This window comes from Oncorhynchus masou, chromosome 18 (genome assembly GCF_036934945.1).
Source record: "Oncorhynchus masou masou isolate Uvic2021 chromosome 18, UVic_Omas_1.1, whole genome shotgun sequence".
Taxonomy (NCBI): Eukaryota; Metazoa; Chordata; class Actinopteri; order Salmoniformes; family Salmonidae; genus Oncorhynchus; species Oncorhynchus masou.
In genome coordinates, this window is record NC_088229.1 from 2789696 (window position 1) to 2808428 (window position 18733).

The window sequence follows — 18733 nt, forward strand, 5'->3', positions numbered from 1 at the left end:
TAGTGACTAGGGGGGATATTGTTTTGTATGAGTGGGTTAGGGTTAGTGACTAGGGGGGATATTGTTTTGTATGAGTGGGTTAGGGTTAGTGACTAGGGGGGATATTGTTTTGTATGAGTGGGTTAGGGTTAGGGTTAGTGACTAGGTGGGATATTGTTTTGTATGAGTGGGTTAGGGTTAGTGACTAGGGGGGGATATTGTTTTGTATGAGTGGGTTAGGGTTAGTGACTAGGGGGGATATTGTTTTGTATGAGTGGGTTAGGGTTAGTGACTAGGGGGGATATTGTTTTGTATGACTGGGTTAGGGTTAGTGACTAGGGGGATATTGTTTTGTATGAGTGGGTTAGGGTTAGTGACTAGGGGGGATATTGTTTTGTATGAGTGGGTTAGGGTTAGTGACTAGGTGGGATATTGTTTTGTATGAGTGGGTTAGGGTTAGTGACTAGGGGGGATATTGTTTTGTATGAGTGGGTTAGGGTTAGGGTTAGTGACTAGGGGGGATATTGTTTTGTATGAGTGGGTTAGGGTTAGTGACTAGGGGGGATATTGTTTTGTATGAGTGGGTTAGGGTTAGTGACTAGGGGGAATATTGTTTTGTATGAGTGGGTTAGGGTTAGGGTTAGTGACTAGGGGGGATATTGTTTTGTATGACTGGGTTAGGGTTAGGGTTAGTGACTAGGGGGGGATATTGTTTTGTATGAGTGGGTTAGGGTTAGTGACTAGGGGAGATATTGTTTTGTATGAGTGGGTTAGGGTTAGGGTTAGTGACTAGGGGAGATATTGTTTTGTATGAGTGGGTTAGGGTTAGTGACTAGGGGGATATTGTTTTGTATGAGTGGGTTAGGGTTAGTGACTAGGGGGGATATTGTTTTGTATGACTGGGTTAGGGTTAGGGTTAGTGACTAGGGGGGATATTGTTTTGTATGAGTGGGTTAGGGTTAGTGACTAGGGGAGATATTGTTTTGTATGAGTGGGTTAGGGTTAGTGACTAGGGGGATATTGTTTTGTATGAGTGGGTTAGGGTTAGTGACTAGGGGGGATATTGTTTTGTATGAGTGGGTTAGGGTTAGTGACTAGGGGGGATATTGTTTTGTATGAGTGGGTTAGGGTTAGGGTTAGTGACTAGGGGGGATATTGTTTTGTATGAGTGGGTTAGGGTTAGTGACTAGGGGGGATATTGTTTTGTATAGTGCCTACGTGCGCTACGTATGGTTAATTATTTGTTGTTTTGAGAAGTTTAATAAATATGTGGAGCTCTACTCACGCTGCTGCGCCTTGGGGCGCGACAAGAATGGTGGTTGTTTACCTGTCTCAGGATTACACTTCATGTGTTGGACCCAATTCCTTTTTTAAACTGAGCTTTTATGCGTTTAATATCTGTCTTTATTTGTTTTGTTTTTTGCTTCTTTGCTATGGGAGAAAATGTGTGAAATTTCTATAAAAATACTATTTCAACAAAAATAAATGACTGACCCGTCCGACTTTGTGTTCGGAGGTGGTACAGGAGTCAATGAACGTCTGCGCGATGACCGAGAGGACGGCGTCCACGCTATCGGTCACCTGGACATCAAACACAAACTGAGGGTTCTTCAGGATGTTGACCCAGAACCTCAGAGGCAGGCTGGAGGGAAGGGAGGAGAGGTGGTTATCCAGGGAAAAGTCAGTCCTTTAAGGAGGAAAATACAATGACAGTGTTCAAGAATATCACGTATCAGTCAGTCTGCTCAGTCAGTCTGCTCAGTCAGTCTGCTCAGTCAACCTGGAATTAAAATTGATTTATTGTGGGTTTGTATCATTTGATTTACACAACATGCCCACCACTTTGAAGATGCAAAATATGTCTTATTGTGAAACAAACAAGAAATAAGACAAAAAAAAACCTGAAAACTTGAGCATGCATAACTATTCACCCCCCCCCCCCAAAGTCAACACTTTTTAGAGCCACCTTTTGCAGCAATTACAGCTGCAAGTCTCTTGGGTATGTCTCTATAAGCTGGACACATCTAGACACTGGGATTTTTGCCCACTCTTCAAGGCAAAACTGCTCCAGCTCCTTCAAGTTGGATGGGTTACGCTGATGTACAGCAATCTTTAAGTCATACCACAGATCCTCAATTAAATTTAAGTCTGGGCTTTGACTAGGCCATTCCAAGACATTTCAATGTTTCCCCTTAAACCACTGCTTTAGCAGTATGCTTAGGGTCATTGTCCTGCTGGAAGGTGAACCTCCGTCCCAGTCTCAAATCTCTGGAAGACAAACTGTTTCCCTCAAGAATATCCCTGCATTTAGCGCCATCCATCATTCCTTCAATTCTGACCAGTTTCTCAGTTCCTGCTGATGAAAAACATCCCCACAGCATGATGCTGCCACCACTATGCTTCACTGTGGGGATGGTGTTCTCGGAGTGATGAGAGGTGTTGGGTTTGCGCCAGACATAGCGTTTTCCTCGATGTCCAAAAAGCTCAACTTTGGTCTCATCTGACCAGAGTACCTTCTTCCATATGTTTGGGGAGTCTCCCACATGCCTTTTGGGGAACACCAAACGTGGTTGCTTATTTTTTTCTTTAAGCAATGGCTTTTCTTCTGGCCACTCTTCGATAAAGCCCAGCTCTGTGGAGTGTACGGCTTAAAGTGGTCCTATGGACAGATACTCCAATCTCCGCTGTGGAGCTTTGCAGCTCCTTCAGGGTTATCTTTGGTCTCTTTGTTGCCTCTCTGATTAATGTCCTCCTTGCCTGGTCTGTGAGTTTTGGTGGGCAGCCCTCTCTTGGCAGGTTTGTTGTGGTGCCATATTCTTTCCATTGTTTAATAATGGATTTAATGGTGCTCTGTGGGATGTTCAAAGTGTGGGATATTTTTTTATAACCCAACCCTGATCTGTACTTCTCCACAACTTTGTCCCTGACCTGTTTGGAGAGCTCCTTGGTCTTCGTGGTGCCCCTTGCTTAATGGTGTTGCAGACTCTGGGGCCTTTCAGAACAGGTGTATAGATACTGAGATCATGTGACACTTAGATTGCACACAGGTGGACTTTATTTAACTAATTATATGACTTCTGAAGGTAATTGGTTGCACCAGATCTTATTGAGGGGCTTCATAGCAGAGGGGGTGAATACATATGCACACACCACTTTCTCGTTTAATTTTTTTTTGCATTTTTTGAAACAAGTATTTTTTTTTTTCATTTCACTTCACCAATTTGGACAATTTTGTGTTTGTCCATTACATGAAATCCAAATAAACATACATTTAAATTACAGGTTGTAAGGCAACAAAATAGGAAAAAACACCAATGGGGATGAATACTTTTGCAAAACACTGTAGACTTCACAGAAAGACAAACCAGGACCCAGTGACTGACTGGGCCCGTTGGTCCTCCTGAAGAACAATAAGCATCAATCAGCCAACGGTTGTCTGACTGACCTGTTGGTCTTCCAGATGTGCACGGTCTCGGGGTCGTCGATGCCGTGTTTCTCCGCCATGTCATCCAGGAAGTCAAAGAAGAAACGCACAGCGATGGGAGGAGGGCGCTTGGTGTTGAGGATGGCTACAAACACATCGTCGACAAACTTCTGCAGCGTCCCCTGGAGGGGAGAGAGACACAGCAGCTAGGTATATAATCTTTACCAGCTACATATCTATAGAGCATCTACATTCATGGGTAATACAGTATGTAACTGGTATGGCCTGGGTCTGTTCCCTCTGTGTGTGTGTGTGTGTGTGTGTGTGTGTGTGTGTGTGTGTGTGTGTGTGTGTGTGTGTGTGTGTGTGTGTGTGTGTGTGTGTGTGTGTGTGTGTGTGTGTGTACCTACCTTCATAGACAGTAGTCGTGTAAGGTATATCTCTGGTATGGCCTTGGTCTGTTCCCTGTGTGTGTGTGTGTGTGTGTGTGTGTGTGTGTGTGTGTGTGTGTGTGTGTGTGTGTGTGTGTGTGTGTGTGTGTGTGTGTGTGTGTGTGTGTGTGTGTGTGTGTGTGTGTGTACCTACCTTCATAGACAGTAGTCGTGTCAGGTATATCTCTGGTATGGCCTTGGCCCTCTCCCTCTGTGTGTGTGTGTGTGTGTGTGTGTGTGTGTGTGTGTGTGTGTGTGTGTGTGTGTGTGTGTGTGTGTGTGTACCTACCTTCATAGACAGTAGTCGTGTCAGGTATATCTCTGGTATGGCCTTGGCCCTCTCCCTCTGTGTGTGTGTGTGTGTGTGTGTGTGTGTGTGTGTGTGTGTGTGTGTGTGTGTGTGTGTGTACCTACCTTCATAGACAGTAGTCGTGTCAGGTATATCTCTGGTATGGCCTTGGCCCTCTCCCTCTGTGTGTGTGTGTGTGTGTGTGTGTGTGTGTGTGTGTGTGTGTGTGTGTGTGTGTGTGTGTGTGTGTGTGTGTGTGTGTGTGTGTGTGTGTGTACCTACCTTCATAGACAGTAGTCGTGTCAGGTATATCTCTGGTATGGCCTTGGCCCTCTCCCTCTGTGTGTGTGTGTGTGTGTGTGTGTGTGTGTGTGTGTGTGTGTGTGTGTGTGTGTGTGTGTGTGTGTGTGTGTGTGTGTGTGTACCTACCTTCATAGACAGTAGTCGTGTCAGGTATATCTCTGGTATGGCCTTGGCCCTCTCCCTCTCTCTCATGCTGCTCTTCCTGTGTTTGGGGATCTCTGGTTCCTCGTTGGACTTCACCAGGTGCCACAGCCTCAGCCCCTCCTCCCCCTCCCCCTCCAACATGGGTGTCTCTACGGAGCGCACAGAGGGACACACTTCCAGGTCACACTTAAATTGAAATGGCAATGTATTCCCTAAAACGAGTGTCCTACCAAGGGGAATAGGGTGCCATTTTGGACAGGGGGAAACATATCCCTTATAATATAGTAGTACATCTCTTTGATATATGTATAGGGTGCCATTTTGGAAATAGTTCTTACATAGTATTACACAGGCAACATAGTATTAAACAGGCTATATAGTATTAAACAGGCTATATAGTATTAAACAGGCTATATAGTATTAAACAGGCTATATAGTATTAAACAGACTATATAGTATTATAACAGGCTATATAGTATTATAACAGGCTATATAGTATTAAACAGGCTATATAGTAGTATTAAACAGGCTATATAGTAGTATTAAACAGGCTATATAGTATTAAACAGGCTATATAGTATTAAACAGGCTATATAGTATTACACAGGCTATATAGTAGTATAACAGGTTATATAGTATTAAACAGGCTATATAGTATTAAACAGGCTATATAGTATTAAACAGGCTATATAGTATTAAACAGGCTATATAGTATTAAACAGGCTATATAGTATTACACAGGCTATATAGTAGTATAACAGGCTATATAGTATTAAACAGGCTATATAGTATTATAACAGGCTATAATGTAGTATTAAACAGGCTATATAGTATTATAACAGGCTATAATGTAGTATTAAACAGGCTATATAGTATTATAACAGGCTATAATGTAGTATTAAACAGGCTATATAGTAGTATTAAACAGGCTATATAGTAGTATTAAACAGGCTATATAGTATTATAACAGGCTATAATGTAGTATTAAACAGGCTATATAGTATTATAACAGGCTATAATGTAGTATTAAACAGGCTATATAGTATTATAACAGGCTATAATGTAGTATTAAACAGGCTATATGGTAGTATAACAGGCTATATAGTATTAAACAGACTATATAGTAGTATTAAACAGGCTATATAGTAGTATTAAACAGGCTATATAGTAGTATTAAACAGGCTATATAGTAGTATTAAACAGGCTATATAGTAGTATTAAACAGGCTATATAGTAGTATTAAACAAGCTATATAGTATTAAGCGGGCTATATAGTAGTATTAAACAGGCAATATAGTAGTATTAAACAAGCTATATAGTATTAAACAGGCTAAATAGTAGTATTAAACAGGCTATATAGTATTAAACAGGCTATATAGTAGTATTAAACAGGCTATATAGTATTAAACAGGCTATATAGTAGTATTAAACAGGCTATATAGTAGTATTAAACAGGCTATATAGTAGTATTAAACAGGCTATATAGTATTAAACAGGCTATATAGTAGTATTAAACAGGCTATATAGTAGTATTAAACAGGCTATATAGTAGTATTAAACAAGCTATATAGTATTAAGCGGGCTATATAGTAGTATTAAACAGGCAATATAGTAGTATTAAACAGGCTATATAGTATTAAACAGACAATATAGTATTATAACAGGCTATATAGTATTATTAAACAGGCAATATAGTATTAAACAGGCTATATAGTAGTATTAAACAGGCTATATAGTATTAAACAGGCTATATAGTAGTATAACAGGCTATATAGTAGTATAACAGGCTATATAGTATTAAACAGGCTATATAGTAGTATTAAACAGGCTATATAGTAGTATTAAACAGGCTATATAGTAGTATTAAACAGGCTATATAGTAGTATTAAACAGGCTATATAGTAGTATTAAACAAGCTATATAGTATTAAACGGGCGATATAGTAGTATTAAACAGGCAATATAGTAGTATTAAACAAGCTATATAGTATTAAACAGGCTAAATAGTAGTATTAAATAGGCTATATAGTATTAAACAGGCTATATAGTAGTATTAAACAGGCTATATAGTATTAAACAGGCTATATAGTAGTATTAAACAGGCTATATAGTAGTATTAAACAGGCAATATAGTAGTATTAAACAGGCTATATAGTAGTATTAAACAGGCTATATAGTATTATAACAGGCTATAATGTAGTATTAAACAGGCTATATAGTATTATAACAGGCTATAATGTAGTATTAAACAGGCTATATGGTAGTATAACAGGCTATATAGTATTAAACAGACTATATAGTAGTATTAAACAGGCTATATAGTAGTATTAAACAGGCTATATAGTAGTATTAAACAGGCTATATAGTAGTATTAAACAGGCTATATAGTAGTATTAAACAGGCTATATAGTAGTATTAAACAAGCTATATAGTATTAAACGGGCTATATAGTAGTATTAAACAGGCAATATAGTAGTATTAAACAAGCTATATAGTATTAAACAGGCTAAATAGTAGTATTAAACAGGCTATATAGTATTAAACAGGCTATATAGTAGTATTAAACAGGCTATATAGTATTAAACAGGCTATATAGTAGTATTAAACAGGCTATATAGTAGTATTAAACAGGCTATATAGTAGTATTAAACAGGCTATATAGTATTAAACAGGCTATATAGTAGTATTAAACAGGCTATATAGTAGTATTAAACAGGCTATATAGTAGTATTAAACAAGCTATATAGTATTAAACGGGCTATATAGTAGTATTAAACAGGCAATATAGTAGTATTAAACAGGCTATATAGTATTAAACAGACAATATAGTATTATAACAGGCTATATAGTATTATTAAACAGGCAATATAGTATTAAACAGGCTATATAGTAGTATTAAACAGGCTATATAGTATTAAACAGGCTATATAGTAGTATAACAGGCTATATAGTAGTATAACAGGCTATATAGTATTAAACAGGCTATATAGTAGTATTAAACAGGCTATATAGTAGTATTAAACAGGCTATATAGTAGTATTAAACAGGCTATATAGTAGTATTAAACAGGCTATATAGTAGTATTAAACAAGCTATATAGTATTAAACGGGCTATATAGTAGTATTAAACAGGCAATATAGTAGTATTAAACAAGCTATATAGTATTAAACAGGCTAAATAGTAGTATTAAATAGGCTATATAGTATTAAACAGGCTATATAGTAGTATTAAACAGGCTATATAGTATTAAACAGGCTATATAGTAGTATTAAACAGGCTATATAGTAGTATTAAACAGGCAATATAGTAGTATTAAACAGGCTATATAGTAGTATTAAACAAGCTATATAGTATTAAGCGGGCTATATAGTAGTATTAAACAGGCAATATAGTATTAAACAGGCTATATAGTAGTATTAAACAGGCTATATAGTATTAAACAGGCTATATAGTAGTATTAAACAGGCTATATAGTAGTATTAAACAGGCACTATAGTATTAAACTGGCTATATAGTATTATTAAACAGGCAATATAGTATTAAACAGGCTATATAGTAGTATTAAACATGCAATATAGTATTAAACAGGCTATATAGTATTAAACAGGCTATATAGTATTAAACAGGCTATATAGTATTAAACAGGCTATAATGTATTAAACAGGCTATATAGTATTATAACAAGCTATATAGTATTAAACAGGCAATATAGTATTATAACAGGTTATATAGTATTATAACAGGCTATATAGTATTAAACAGGCTATATAGTATTAAACAGGCTATAATGTATTAAACAGGCTATATAGTAGTATAACAGGCTATATAGTAGTATAACAGGCTATATTGTATTAAACAGGCTATATAGTATTAAACAGGCTATATAGTATTATAACAGACTATATAGTATTAAACAGGCAATATAGTATTATAACAGGTTATATAGTATTAAACAGGCTATATAGTATTAAACAGGCTATATAGTATTAAACAGGCTATATTGTATTAAACAGGCTATATAGTATTATAACAGGCTATATAGTATTAAACAGGCTAAATAGTAGTATTAAACAGGCTATATAGTAGTATTAAACAGGCTATATAGTAGTATTAAAAAAGCTATATAGTATTAAACGGGCTATATAGTATTAAACAGGCTATATAGTAGTATTAAACAGGCTATAAAGTAGTATTAAACAGGCTATATAGTAGTATTAAACAAGCTATATAGTATTAAACGGGCTATATAGTATTAAACAGGCTATATAGTAGTATTAAACAGGCTATATAGTAGTATTAAACAGGCTATATAGTAGTATTAAACAGGCTATATAGTAGTATTAAACAAGCTATATAGTATTAAGCGGGCTATATAGTAGTATTAAACAGGCAATATAGTAGTATTAAACAAGCTATATAGAATTAAACAGGCTAAATAGTAGTATTAAACAGGCTATATAGTATTAAACAGGCTATATAGTAGTATTAAACAGGCTATATAGTATTAAACAGGCTATATAGTATTAAACAGGCTATATAGTAGTATTAAACAGGCTATATAGTAGTATTAAACAGGCTATATAGTAGTATTAAACAAGCTATATAGTATTAAACGGGCTATATAGTAGTATTAAACAGGCAATATAGTAGTTTTAAACAGGCTATATAGTATTAAACAGGCTATATAGTATTACACAGGCTATATAGTATTAAACAGGCTATATAGTATTAAACAGGCTATATAGTATTAAACAGGCTATATAGTAGTATTAAACAGGCTATATAGTATTATAACAGGCTATATAGTATTAAACAGGCTATATAGTATTAAACAGGCTATATAGTAGTATTAAACAGGCTATATAGTAGTATTAAACAGGCTATATAGTATTAAACAGGCTATATAGTATTAAACAGGCTATATAGTATTAAACAGGCTATATAGTATTAAACAGGCTATATAGTATTAAACATGCTATATAGTATTAAACAGGCTATATAGTATAACAGGCTATATAGTAGTATTAAACAGGCTATATAGTATTAAACAGGCTATATAGTAGTATTAAACAGGCTATATAGTATTAAACAGGCTATATAGTAGTATTAAACAGGCTATATAGTATTAAACAGGCTATATAGTATTAAACAGGCTATATAGTATTAAACAGGCTATATAGTATTAAACAGGCTATATTGGATTAAACAGGCTATATAGTATTATAACAGGCCATATAGTATTAAACAGGCAATATAGTATTATAACAGGTTATATAGTATTAAACAGGCTATATTGTATTAAACAGGCTAAATAGTAGTATTAAACAGGCTATATAGTAGTATTAAACAGGCTATATAGTAGTATTAAACAAGCTATATAGTATTAAACGGGCTATATAGTATTAAACAGGCTATATAGTAGTATTAAACAGGCTATATAGTAGTATTAAACAGGCTATATAGTAGTATTAAACAAGCTATATAGTATTAAACGGGCTATATAGTATTAAACAGGCTATATAGTAGTATTAAACAGGCTATATAGTAGTATTAAACAGGCTATATAGTAGTATTAAACAGGCTATATAGTAGTATTAAACAAGCTATATAGTATTAAACGGGCTATATAGTAGTATTAAACAGGCAATATAGTAGTATTAAACAAGCTATATAGTATTAAACAGGCTAAATAGTAGTATTAAACAGGCTATATAGTATTAAACAGGCTATATGGTAGTATTAAACAGGCTATATAGTATTAAACAGGCTATATAGTAGTATTAAACAGGCTATATAGTAGTATTAAACAGGCAATATAGTAGTATTAAACAGGCTATATAGTAGTATAACAGGCTATATAGTATTAAACAGGCTATATAGTATAACAGGCTATATAGTAGTATTAAACAGGCTATATAGTAGTATTAAACAGGCAATATAGTAGTATTAAACAGGCTATATAGTAGTATAACAGGCAATATAGTATTATAACAGGCTATATAGTATTAAACAGGCTATATAGTATTAAACAGGCTATATAGTATTAAACAGGCTATATAGTATTAAACAGGCTATATAGTAGTATTAAACAGACTATATAGTAGTATTAAACAGGCAATATAGTAGTATTAAACAGGCTATATAGTAGTATAACAGGCAATATAGTATTTTAACAGGCTATATAGTATTAAACAGGCTATATAGTAGTATAACAGGTTATATAGCATTAATCAGGCTATATAGTAGTATAACAGGCTATATAGTATTAAACAGGCTATATAGTAGTATTAAACAGGCTATATAGTAGTATTAAACAGGCTATATAGTAGTATAACAGGTTATATAGCATTAATCAGGCTATATAGTATTAAACAGGCTATATAGTATTAAACAGGCAATATAGTATTAAACAGGCTATATAGTATTAAACAGGCTATATAGTAGTATTAAACAGGCTATATAGTATTAAACAGGCTATATAGTAGTATAACAGGCTATATAGTATTAAACAGACTATATAGTATTAAACAGGCTATATAGTATTAAACAGGCTATATAGTAGTATTAAACAGGCTATATAGTAGTATTAAACAGGCTATATAGTAGTATTAAACAGGCTATATAGTATTAAACAGGCTATATAGTAGTATTAAACAGGCTATATAGTAGTATTAAACAGGCTATATAGTAGTATTAAACAAGCTATATAGTATTAAACGGGCTATATAGTAGTATTAAACAGGCAATATAGTAGTATTAAACAGGCTATATAGTATTAAACAGACAATATAGTATTATAACAGGCTATATAGTATTATTAAACAGGCAATATAGTATTAAACAGGCTATATAGTAGTATTAAACAGGCTATATAGTATTAAACAGGCTATATAGTAATATAACAGGCTATATAGTAGTATAACAGGCTATATAGTATTAAACAGGCTATATAGTAGTATTAAACAGGCTATATAGTAGTATTAAACAGGCTATATAGTAGTATTAAACAGGCTATATAGTAGTATTAAACAGGCTATAGTAGTATTAAACAAGCTATATAGTATTAAACGGGCTATATAGTAGTATTAAACAGGCAATATAGTAGTATTAAACAAGCTATATAGTATTAAACAGGCTAAATAGTAGTATTAAATAGGCTATATAGTATTAAACAGGCTATATAGTAGTATTAAACAGGCTATATAGTATTAAACAGGCTATATAGTAGTATTAAACAGGCTATATAGTAGTATTAAACAGGCAATATAGTAGTATTAAACAGGCTATATAGTAGTATTAAACAAGCTATATAGTATTAAACGGGCTATATAGTAGTATTAAACAGGCAATATAGTATTAAACAGGCTATATAGTAGTATTAAACAGGCTATATAGTATTAAACAGGCTATATAGTAGTATTAAACAGGCTATATAGTAGTATTAAACAGGCACTATAGTATTAAACTGGCTATATAGTATTATTAAACAGGCAATATAGTATTAAACAGGCTATATAGTAGTATTAAACATGCAATATAGTATTAAACAGGCTATATAGTATTAAACAGGCTATATAGTATTAAACAGGCTATATAGTATTAAACAGGCTATAATGTATTAAACAGGCTATATAGTATTATAACAAGCTATATAGTATTAAACAGGCAATATAGTATTATAACAGGTTATATAGTATTATAACAGGCTATATAGTATTAAACAGGCTATATAGTATTAAACAGGCTATAATGTATTAAACAGGCTATATAGTAGTATAACAGGCTATATAGTAGTATAACAGGCTATATTGTATTAAACAGGCTATATAGTATTAAACAGGCTATATAGTATTATAACAGACTATATAGTATTAAACAGGCAATATAGTATTATAACAGGTTATATAGTATTAAACAGGCTATATAGTATTAAACAGGCTATATAGTATTAAACAGGCTATATTGTATTAAACAGGCTATATAGTATTATAACAGGCTATATAGTATTAAACAGGCTAAATAGTAGTATTAAACAGGCTATATAGTAGTATTAAACAGGCTATATAGTAGTATTAAAAAAGCTATATAGTATTAAGCGGGCTATATAGTATTAAACAGGCTATATAGTAGTATTAAACAGGCTATAAAGTAGTATTAAACAGGCTATATAGTAGTATTAAACAAGCTATATAGTATTAAACGGGCTATATAGTATTAAACAGGCTATATAGTAGTATTAAACAGGCTATATAGTAGTATTAAACAGGCTATATAGTAGTATTAAACAGGCTATATAGTAGTATTAAACAAGCTATATAGTATTAAACGGGCTATATAGTAGTATTAAACAGGCAATATAGTAGTATTAAACAAGCTATATAGAATTAAACAGGCTAAATAGTAGTATTAAACAGGCTATATAGTATTAAACAGGCTATATAGTAGTATTAAACAGGCTATATAGTATTAAACAGGCTATATAGTATTAAACAGGCTATATAGTAGTATTAAACAGGCTATATAGTAGTATTAAACAGGCTATATAGTAGTATTAAACAAGCTATATAGTATTAAACGGGCTATATAGTAGTATTAAACAGGCAATATAGTAGTTTTAAACAGGCTATATAGTATTAAACAGGCTATATAGTATTACACAGGCTATATAGTATTAAACAGGCTATATAGTATTAAACAGGCTATATAGTATTAAACAGGCTATATAGTAGTATTAAACAGGCTATATAGTATTATAACAGGCTATATAGTATTAAACAGGCTATATAGTATTAAACAGGCTATATAGTAGTATTAAACAGGCTATATAGTAGTATTAAACAGGCTATATAGTATTAAACAGGCTATATAGTATTAAACAGGCTATATAGTATTAAACAGGCTATATAGTATTAAACAGGCTATATAGTATTAAACAGGCTATATAGTATTAAACAGGCTATATAGTATAACAGGCTATATAGTAGTATTAAACAGGCTATATAGTATTAAACAGGCTATATAGTAGTATTAAACAGGCTATATAGTATTAAACAGGCTATATAGTAGTATTAAACAGGCTATATAGTATTAAACAGGCTATATAGTATTAAACAGGCTATATAGTATTAAACAGGCTATATAGTATTAAACAGGCTATATTGGATTAAACAGGCTATATAGTATTATAACAGGCTATATAGTATTAAACAGGCAATATAGTATTATAACAGGTTATATAGTATTAAACAGGCTATATTGTATTAAACAGGCTAAATAGTAGTATTAAACAGGCTATATAGTAGTATTAAACAGGCTATATAGTAGTATTAAACAAGCTATATAGTATTAAACGGGCTATATAGTATTAAACAGGCTATATAGTAGTATTAAACAGGCTATATAGTAGTATTAAACAGGCTATATAGTAGTATTAAACAAGCTATATAGTATTAAGCGGGCTATATAGTATTAAACAGGCTATATAGTAGTATTAAACAGGCTATATAGTAGTATTAAACAGGCTATATAGTAGTATTAAACAGGCTATATAGTAGTATTAAACAAGCTATATAGTATTAAACGGGCTATATAGTAGTATTAAACAGGCAATATAGTAGTATTAAACAAGCTATATAGTATTAAACAGGCTAAATAGTAGTATTAAACAGGCTATATAGTATTAAACAGGCTATATGGTAGTATTAAACAGGCTATATAGTATTAAACAGGCTATATAGTAGTATTAAACAGGCTATATAGTAGTATTAAACAGGCAATATAGTAGTATTAAACAGGCTATATAGTAGTATAACAGGCAATATAGTATTATAACAGGCTATATAGTAGTATAACAGGCTATATAGTATTAAACAGGCTATATAGTATAACAGGCTATATAGTAGTATTAAACAGGCTATATAGTAGTATTAAACAGGCAATATAGTAGTATTAAACAGGCTATATAGTAGTATAACAGGCAATATAGTATTATAACAGGCTATATAGTATTAAACAGGCTATATAGTATTAAACAGGCTATATAGTATTAAACAGGCTATATAGTATTAAACAGGCTATATAGTAGTATTAAACAGACTATATAGTAGTATTAAACAGGCAATATAGTAGTATTAAACAGGCTATATAGTAGTATAACAGGCAATATAGTATTTTAACAGGCTATATAGTATTAAACAGGCTATATAGTAGTATAACAGGTTATATAGCATTAATCAGGCTATATAGTAGTATAACAGGCTATATAGTATTAAACAGGCTATATAGTAGTATTAAACAGGCTATATAGTAGTATAACAGGTTATATAGCATTAATCAGGCTATATAGTATTAAACAGGCTATATAGTATTAAACAGGCAATATAGTATTAAACAGGCTATATAGTATTAAACAGGCTATATAGTAGTATTAAACAGGCTATATAGTATTAAACAGGCTATATAGTAGTATAACAGGCTATATAGTATTAAACAGACTATATAGTATTAAACAGGCTATATAGTATTAAACAGGCTATATAGTATTAAACAGGCTATATAGTAGTATTAAACAGGTTATATAGTAGTATAACATATTCTATAGTATAACAGGTTCTATAGTAGTATAACAGGTTCTATAGTAGTATAACAGGTTCTATAGTAGTATAACAGGTTCCATAGTATAACAGGTTCTACAGTATAACATCTTCTATAGTATAACAGGTTCTATAGTAGTATAACATGTTCTACAGTATAACAGGTTCTATAGTATAACAGGTTCTATAGTAGTATAACAGGTTCTATAGTAGTATAACAGGTTCTATAGTATAACAGGTTCTATAGTAGTATAACAGGTTCTATAGTAGTATAACAGGTTCTATAGTATAACAGGTTCTATAGTAGTATAACATGTTCTATAGTAGTATAACATGTTCTATAGTATAACAGGTTCTATAGTAGTATAACAGGTTCTATAGTATAACAGGTTCTATAGTATAACAGGTTCTATAGTAGTATAACATGTTCTATAGTATAACAGGTTCTATAGTATAACAGGTTCTATAGTATAACAGGTTCTATAGTAGTATAACAGGTTCTATAGTATAACAGGTTCTATAGTATAACAGGTTCTATAGTAGTATAACAGGTTCTATTGTAGTATAACAGGTTCTATAGTATAACAGGTTCTATAGTAGTATAACAGGTTCTATTGTAGTATAACAGGTTCTATAGTATAACAGGTTCTATTGTAGTATAACAGGTTCTATAGTATAACAGGTTATATAGTAGTATAACATGTTCTATAGTATAACAGGTTCTATAGTATAACAGGTTCTATTGTAGTATAACAGGTTCTATAGTATAACAGGTTCTATAGTAGTATAACAGGTTCTATTGTAGTATAACAGGTTCTATAGTATAACAGGTTCTATTGTAGTATAACAGGTTCTATAGTATAACAGGTTATATAGTAGTATAACATGTTCTATAGTATAACAGGTTCTATAGTATAACAGGTTCTATTGTAGTATAACAGGTTCTATAGTATAACAGGTTCTATAGTAGTATAACAGGTTATATATATTATAAAAGGTTCTATAGTAGTATAACAGGTTATATAGTATAACAGGAACTATAGTATAATAGGTTCTATAGTATAACAGGTTCTATAGTAGTATAACAGGTTCTATAGTATAACAGGTTCTATAGTATAACAGGTTCTGTAGTAGTATAACAGGTTCTATAGTAGTATAACAGGTTCTATAGTAGTATAACAGGTTCTATAGTAGTATAACAGGTTCTATAGTAGTATAACAGGTTCTATAGTAGTATAACAGGTTCTATAGTAGTATAACAGGTTCTATAGTATAACAGGTTCTATAGTAGTATAACAGGTTCTATAGTATAACAGGTTCTATAGTAGTATAACAGGTTCTATAGTAGTATAACAGGTTCTATAGTATAACAGGTTCTATAGTATAACAGGTTCTATAGTATAACAGGTTCTATAGTAGTATAACAGGTTCTATAGTATAACAGGTTCTATAGTATAACAGGTTCTATAGTATAACAGGTTCTATAGTAGTATAACAGGTTCTATAGTATAACAGGTTCTATAGTAGTATAACAGGTTCTATAGTATAACAGGTTCTATAGTAGTATAACAGGTTCTATAGTATAACAGGTCCTATAGTAGTATAACAGGTTCTATAGTATAACAGGTTCTATTGTAGTATAACAGGTTCTATAGTATAACAGGTTCTATAGTAGTATAACAGGTTCTATAGTCTAACATGTTATATAGTATAACATGTTCTATAGTAGTATAACAGGTTCTATAGTAGTATAACAGGTTCTATAGTAGTATAACAGGTTCTAGTATAACAGGTTCTATAGTATAACAGGTTCTATAGTAGTATAACATGTTCTATAGTAGTATAACAGGTTCTATAGTAGTATAACATGTTCTACAGTATAACATGTTCTATAGTAGTATAACAGGTTCTAGTATAACAGGTTCTATAGTAGTATAACAGGTTCTACAGTATAACATGTTCTATAGTAGTATAACAGGTTCTAGTATAACAGGTTCTATAGTAGTATAACAGGTTCTAGTATAACAGGTTCTATAGTAGTATAACAGGTTCTATAGTATAACAGGTTCTATAGTATAACAGGTTCTATAGTATAACAGGTTCTGTAGTAGTATAACAGGTTCTGTAGTAGTATAACAGGTTCTATAGTATAACAGGTTCTATAGTAGTATAACAGGTTCTATAGTAGTATAACAGGTTCTATAGTATAACATGTTCTATAGTATAACAGGTTCTATAGTAGTATAACAGGTTCTATAGTATAACAGGTTCTACAGTAATATAACAGTGTTTACTCTCTCCAGTCTGGTAGACCTGGTGAATCCCCATGACGACAGCTGATCTGGGGATCAGAGCCACTGTAGCTCCGTCTGGCACCTGAGGAGAGAAAACACCAACAGCTATCAACATCCAAGCCGTGTTCAGTGGGGAACATCAGCACAAGGCTTAGTGTTTCTGATTGGATAAGACAGGCTCTCCACATTCCAGTTGTTTCCTGTTTCATGCCTACTAAACACCACTCTGTACTCCTACTGAACACCACTCTGCACTCCTACTGAACACCACTCTGTACTCCTACTGAACACCACTCTGTACTCCTACTGAACACCACTCTGCACTCCTACTGAACACCACTCTGCACTCCTACTGAACACCACTCTGTACTCCTACTGAACACCACTCTGCACTCCTACTGAACACCACTCTGCACTCCTACTGAACACCACTCTGCACTCCTACTGAACACCACTCTGCACTCCTACTGAACACCACTCTGCACTCTTACTGAACACCACTCTGCACTCCTACTGAACACCACTCTGCACTCCTACTGAACACCACTCTGCACTCCTACTGAACACCACTCTGCACTCCTACTGAACACCACTCTGCACTCCTACTGAACAAACACCACTCTGCACTCCTACTGAACAAACACCACTCTGCACTCCTACTGAACACCACTCTGCACTCCTACTGAACACCACTCTGCACTCCTACTGAACACCACTCTGCACTCCTACTGAACACCACTCTGCACTCCTACTGAACACCACTCTGCACTCCTACTGAACACCACTCTGTACTCCTACTGAACACCACTCTGCACTCCTACTGAACACCACTCTGTACTCCTACTGAACACCACTCTGCACTCTTACTGAACACCACTCTGCACTCCTACTGAACACCACTCTGCACTCCTACTGAACACCACTCTGCACTCCTACTGAACACCACTCTGCACTCCTACTGAACACCACTCTGCACTCCTACTGAACACCACTCTGCACTCCTACTGAACACCACTCTGTACTCCTACTGAACACCACTCTGCACTCCTACTGAACACCACTCTGCACTCCTACTGAACACCACTCTGCACTCCTACTGAACACCACTCTGCACTCCTACTGAACACCACTCTGTACTCCTACTGACCACCACTCTGTACTCCTACTGAACACCACTCTGCACTCCTACTGAACACCACTCTGCACTCCTACTGAACACCACTCTGCACTCCTACTGAACACCACTCTGCACTCCTACTGAACACCACTCTGCACTC

At 33.5% G+C, this 18733-nt stretch overlaps 1 protein-coding gene across 1 annotated transcript in view; it reads right to left on the reverse strand.

The window, feature by feature from the left end:
- LOC135503844 (plexin-B3-like) overlaps positions 1-18733 on the reverse strand; it is a 302325-nt gene that overhangs the window by 21181 nt on the left and 262411 nt on the right. Inside the window, exons 30-33 of the mRNA XM_064922002.1 lie at positions 17457-17538; positions 4553-4719; positions 3425-3585; positions 1474-1621 (exon numbers count right to left, since the gene is read on the reverse strand). Of these exons, the coding sequence (XP_064778074.1) occupies positions 1474-1621; positions 3425-3585; positions 4553-4719; positions 17457-17538 (558 nt within the window). The remainder of the gene's footprint in view (positions 1-1473; positions 1622-3424; positions 3586-4552; positions 4720-17456; positions 17539-18733) is intronic.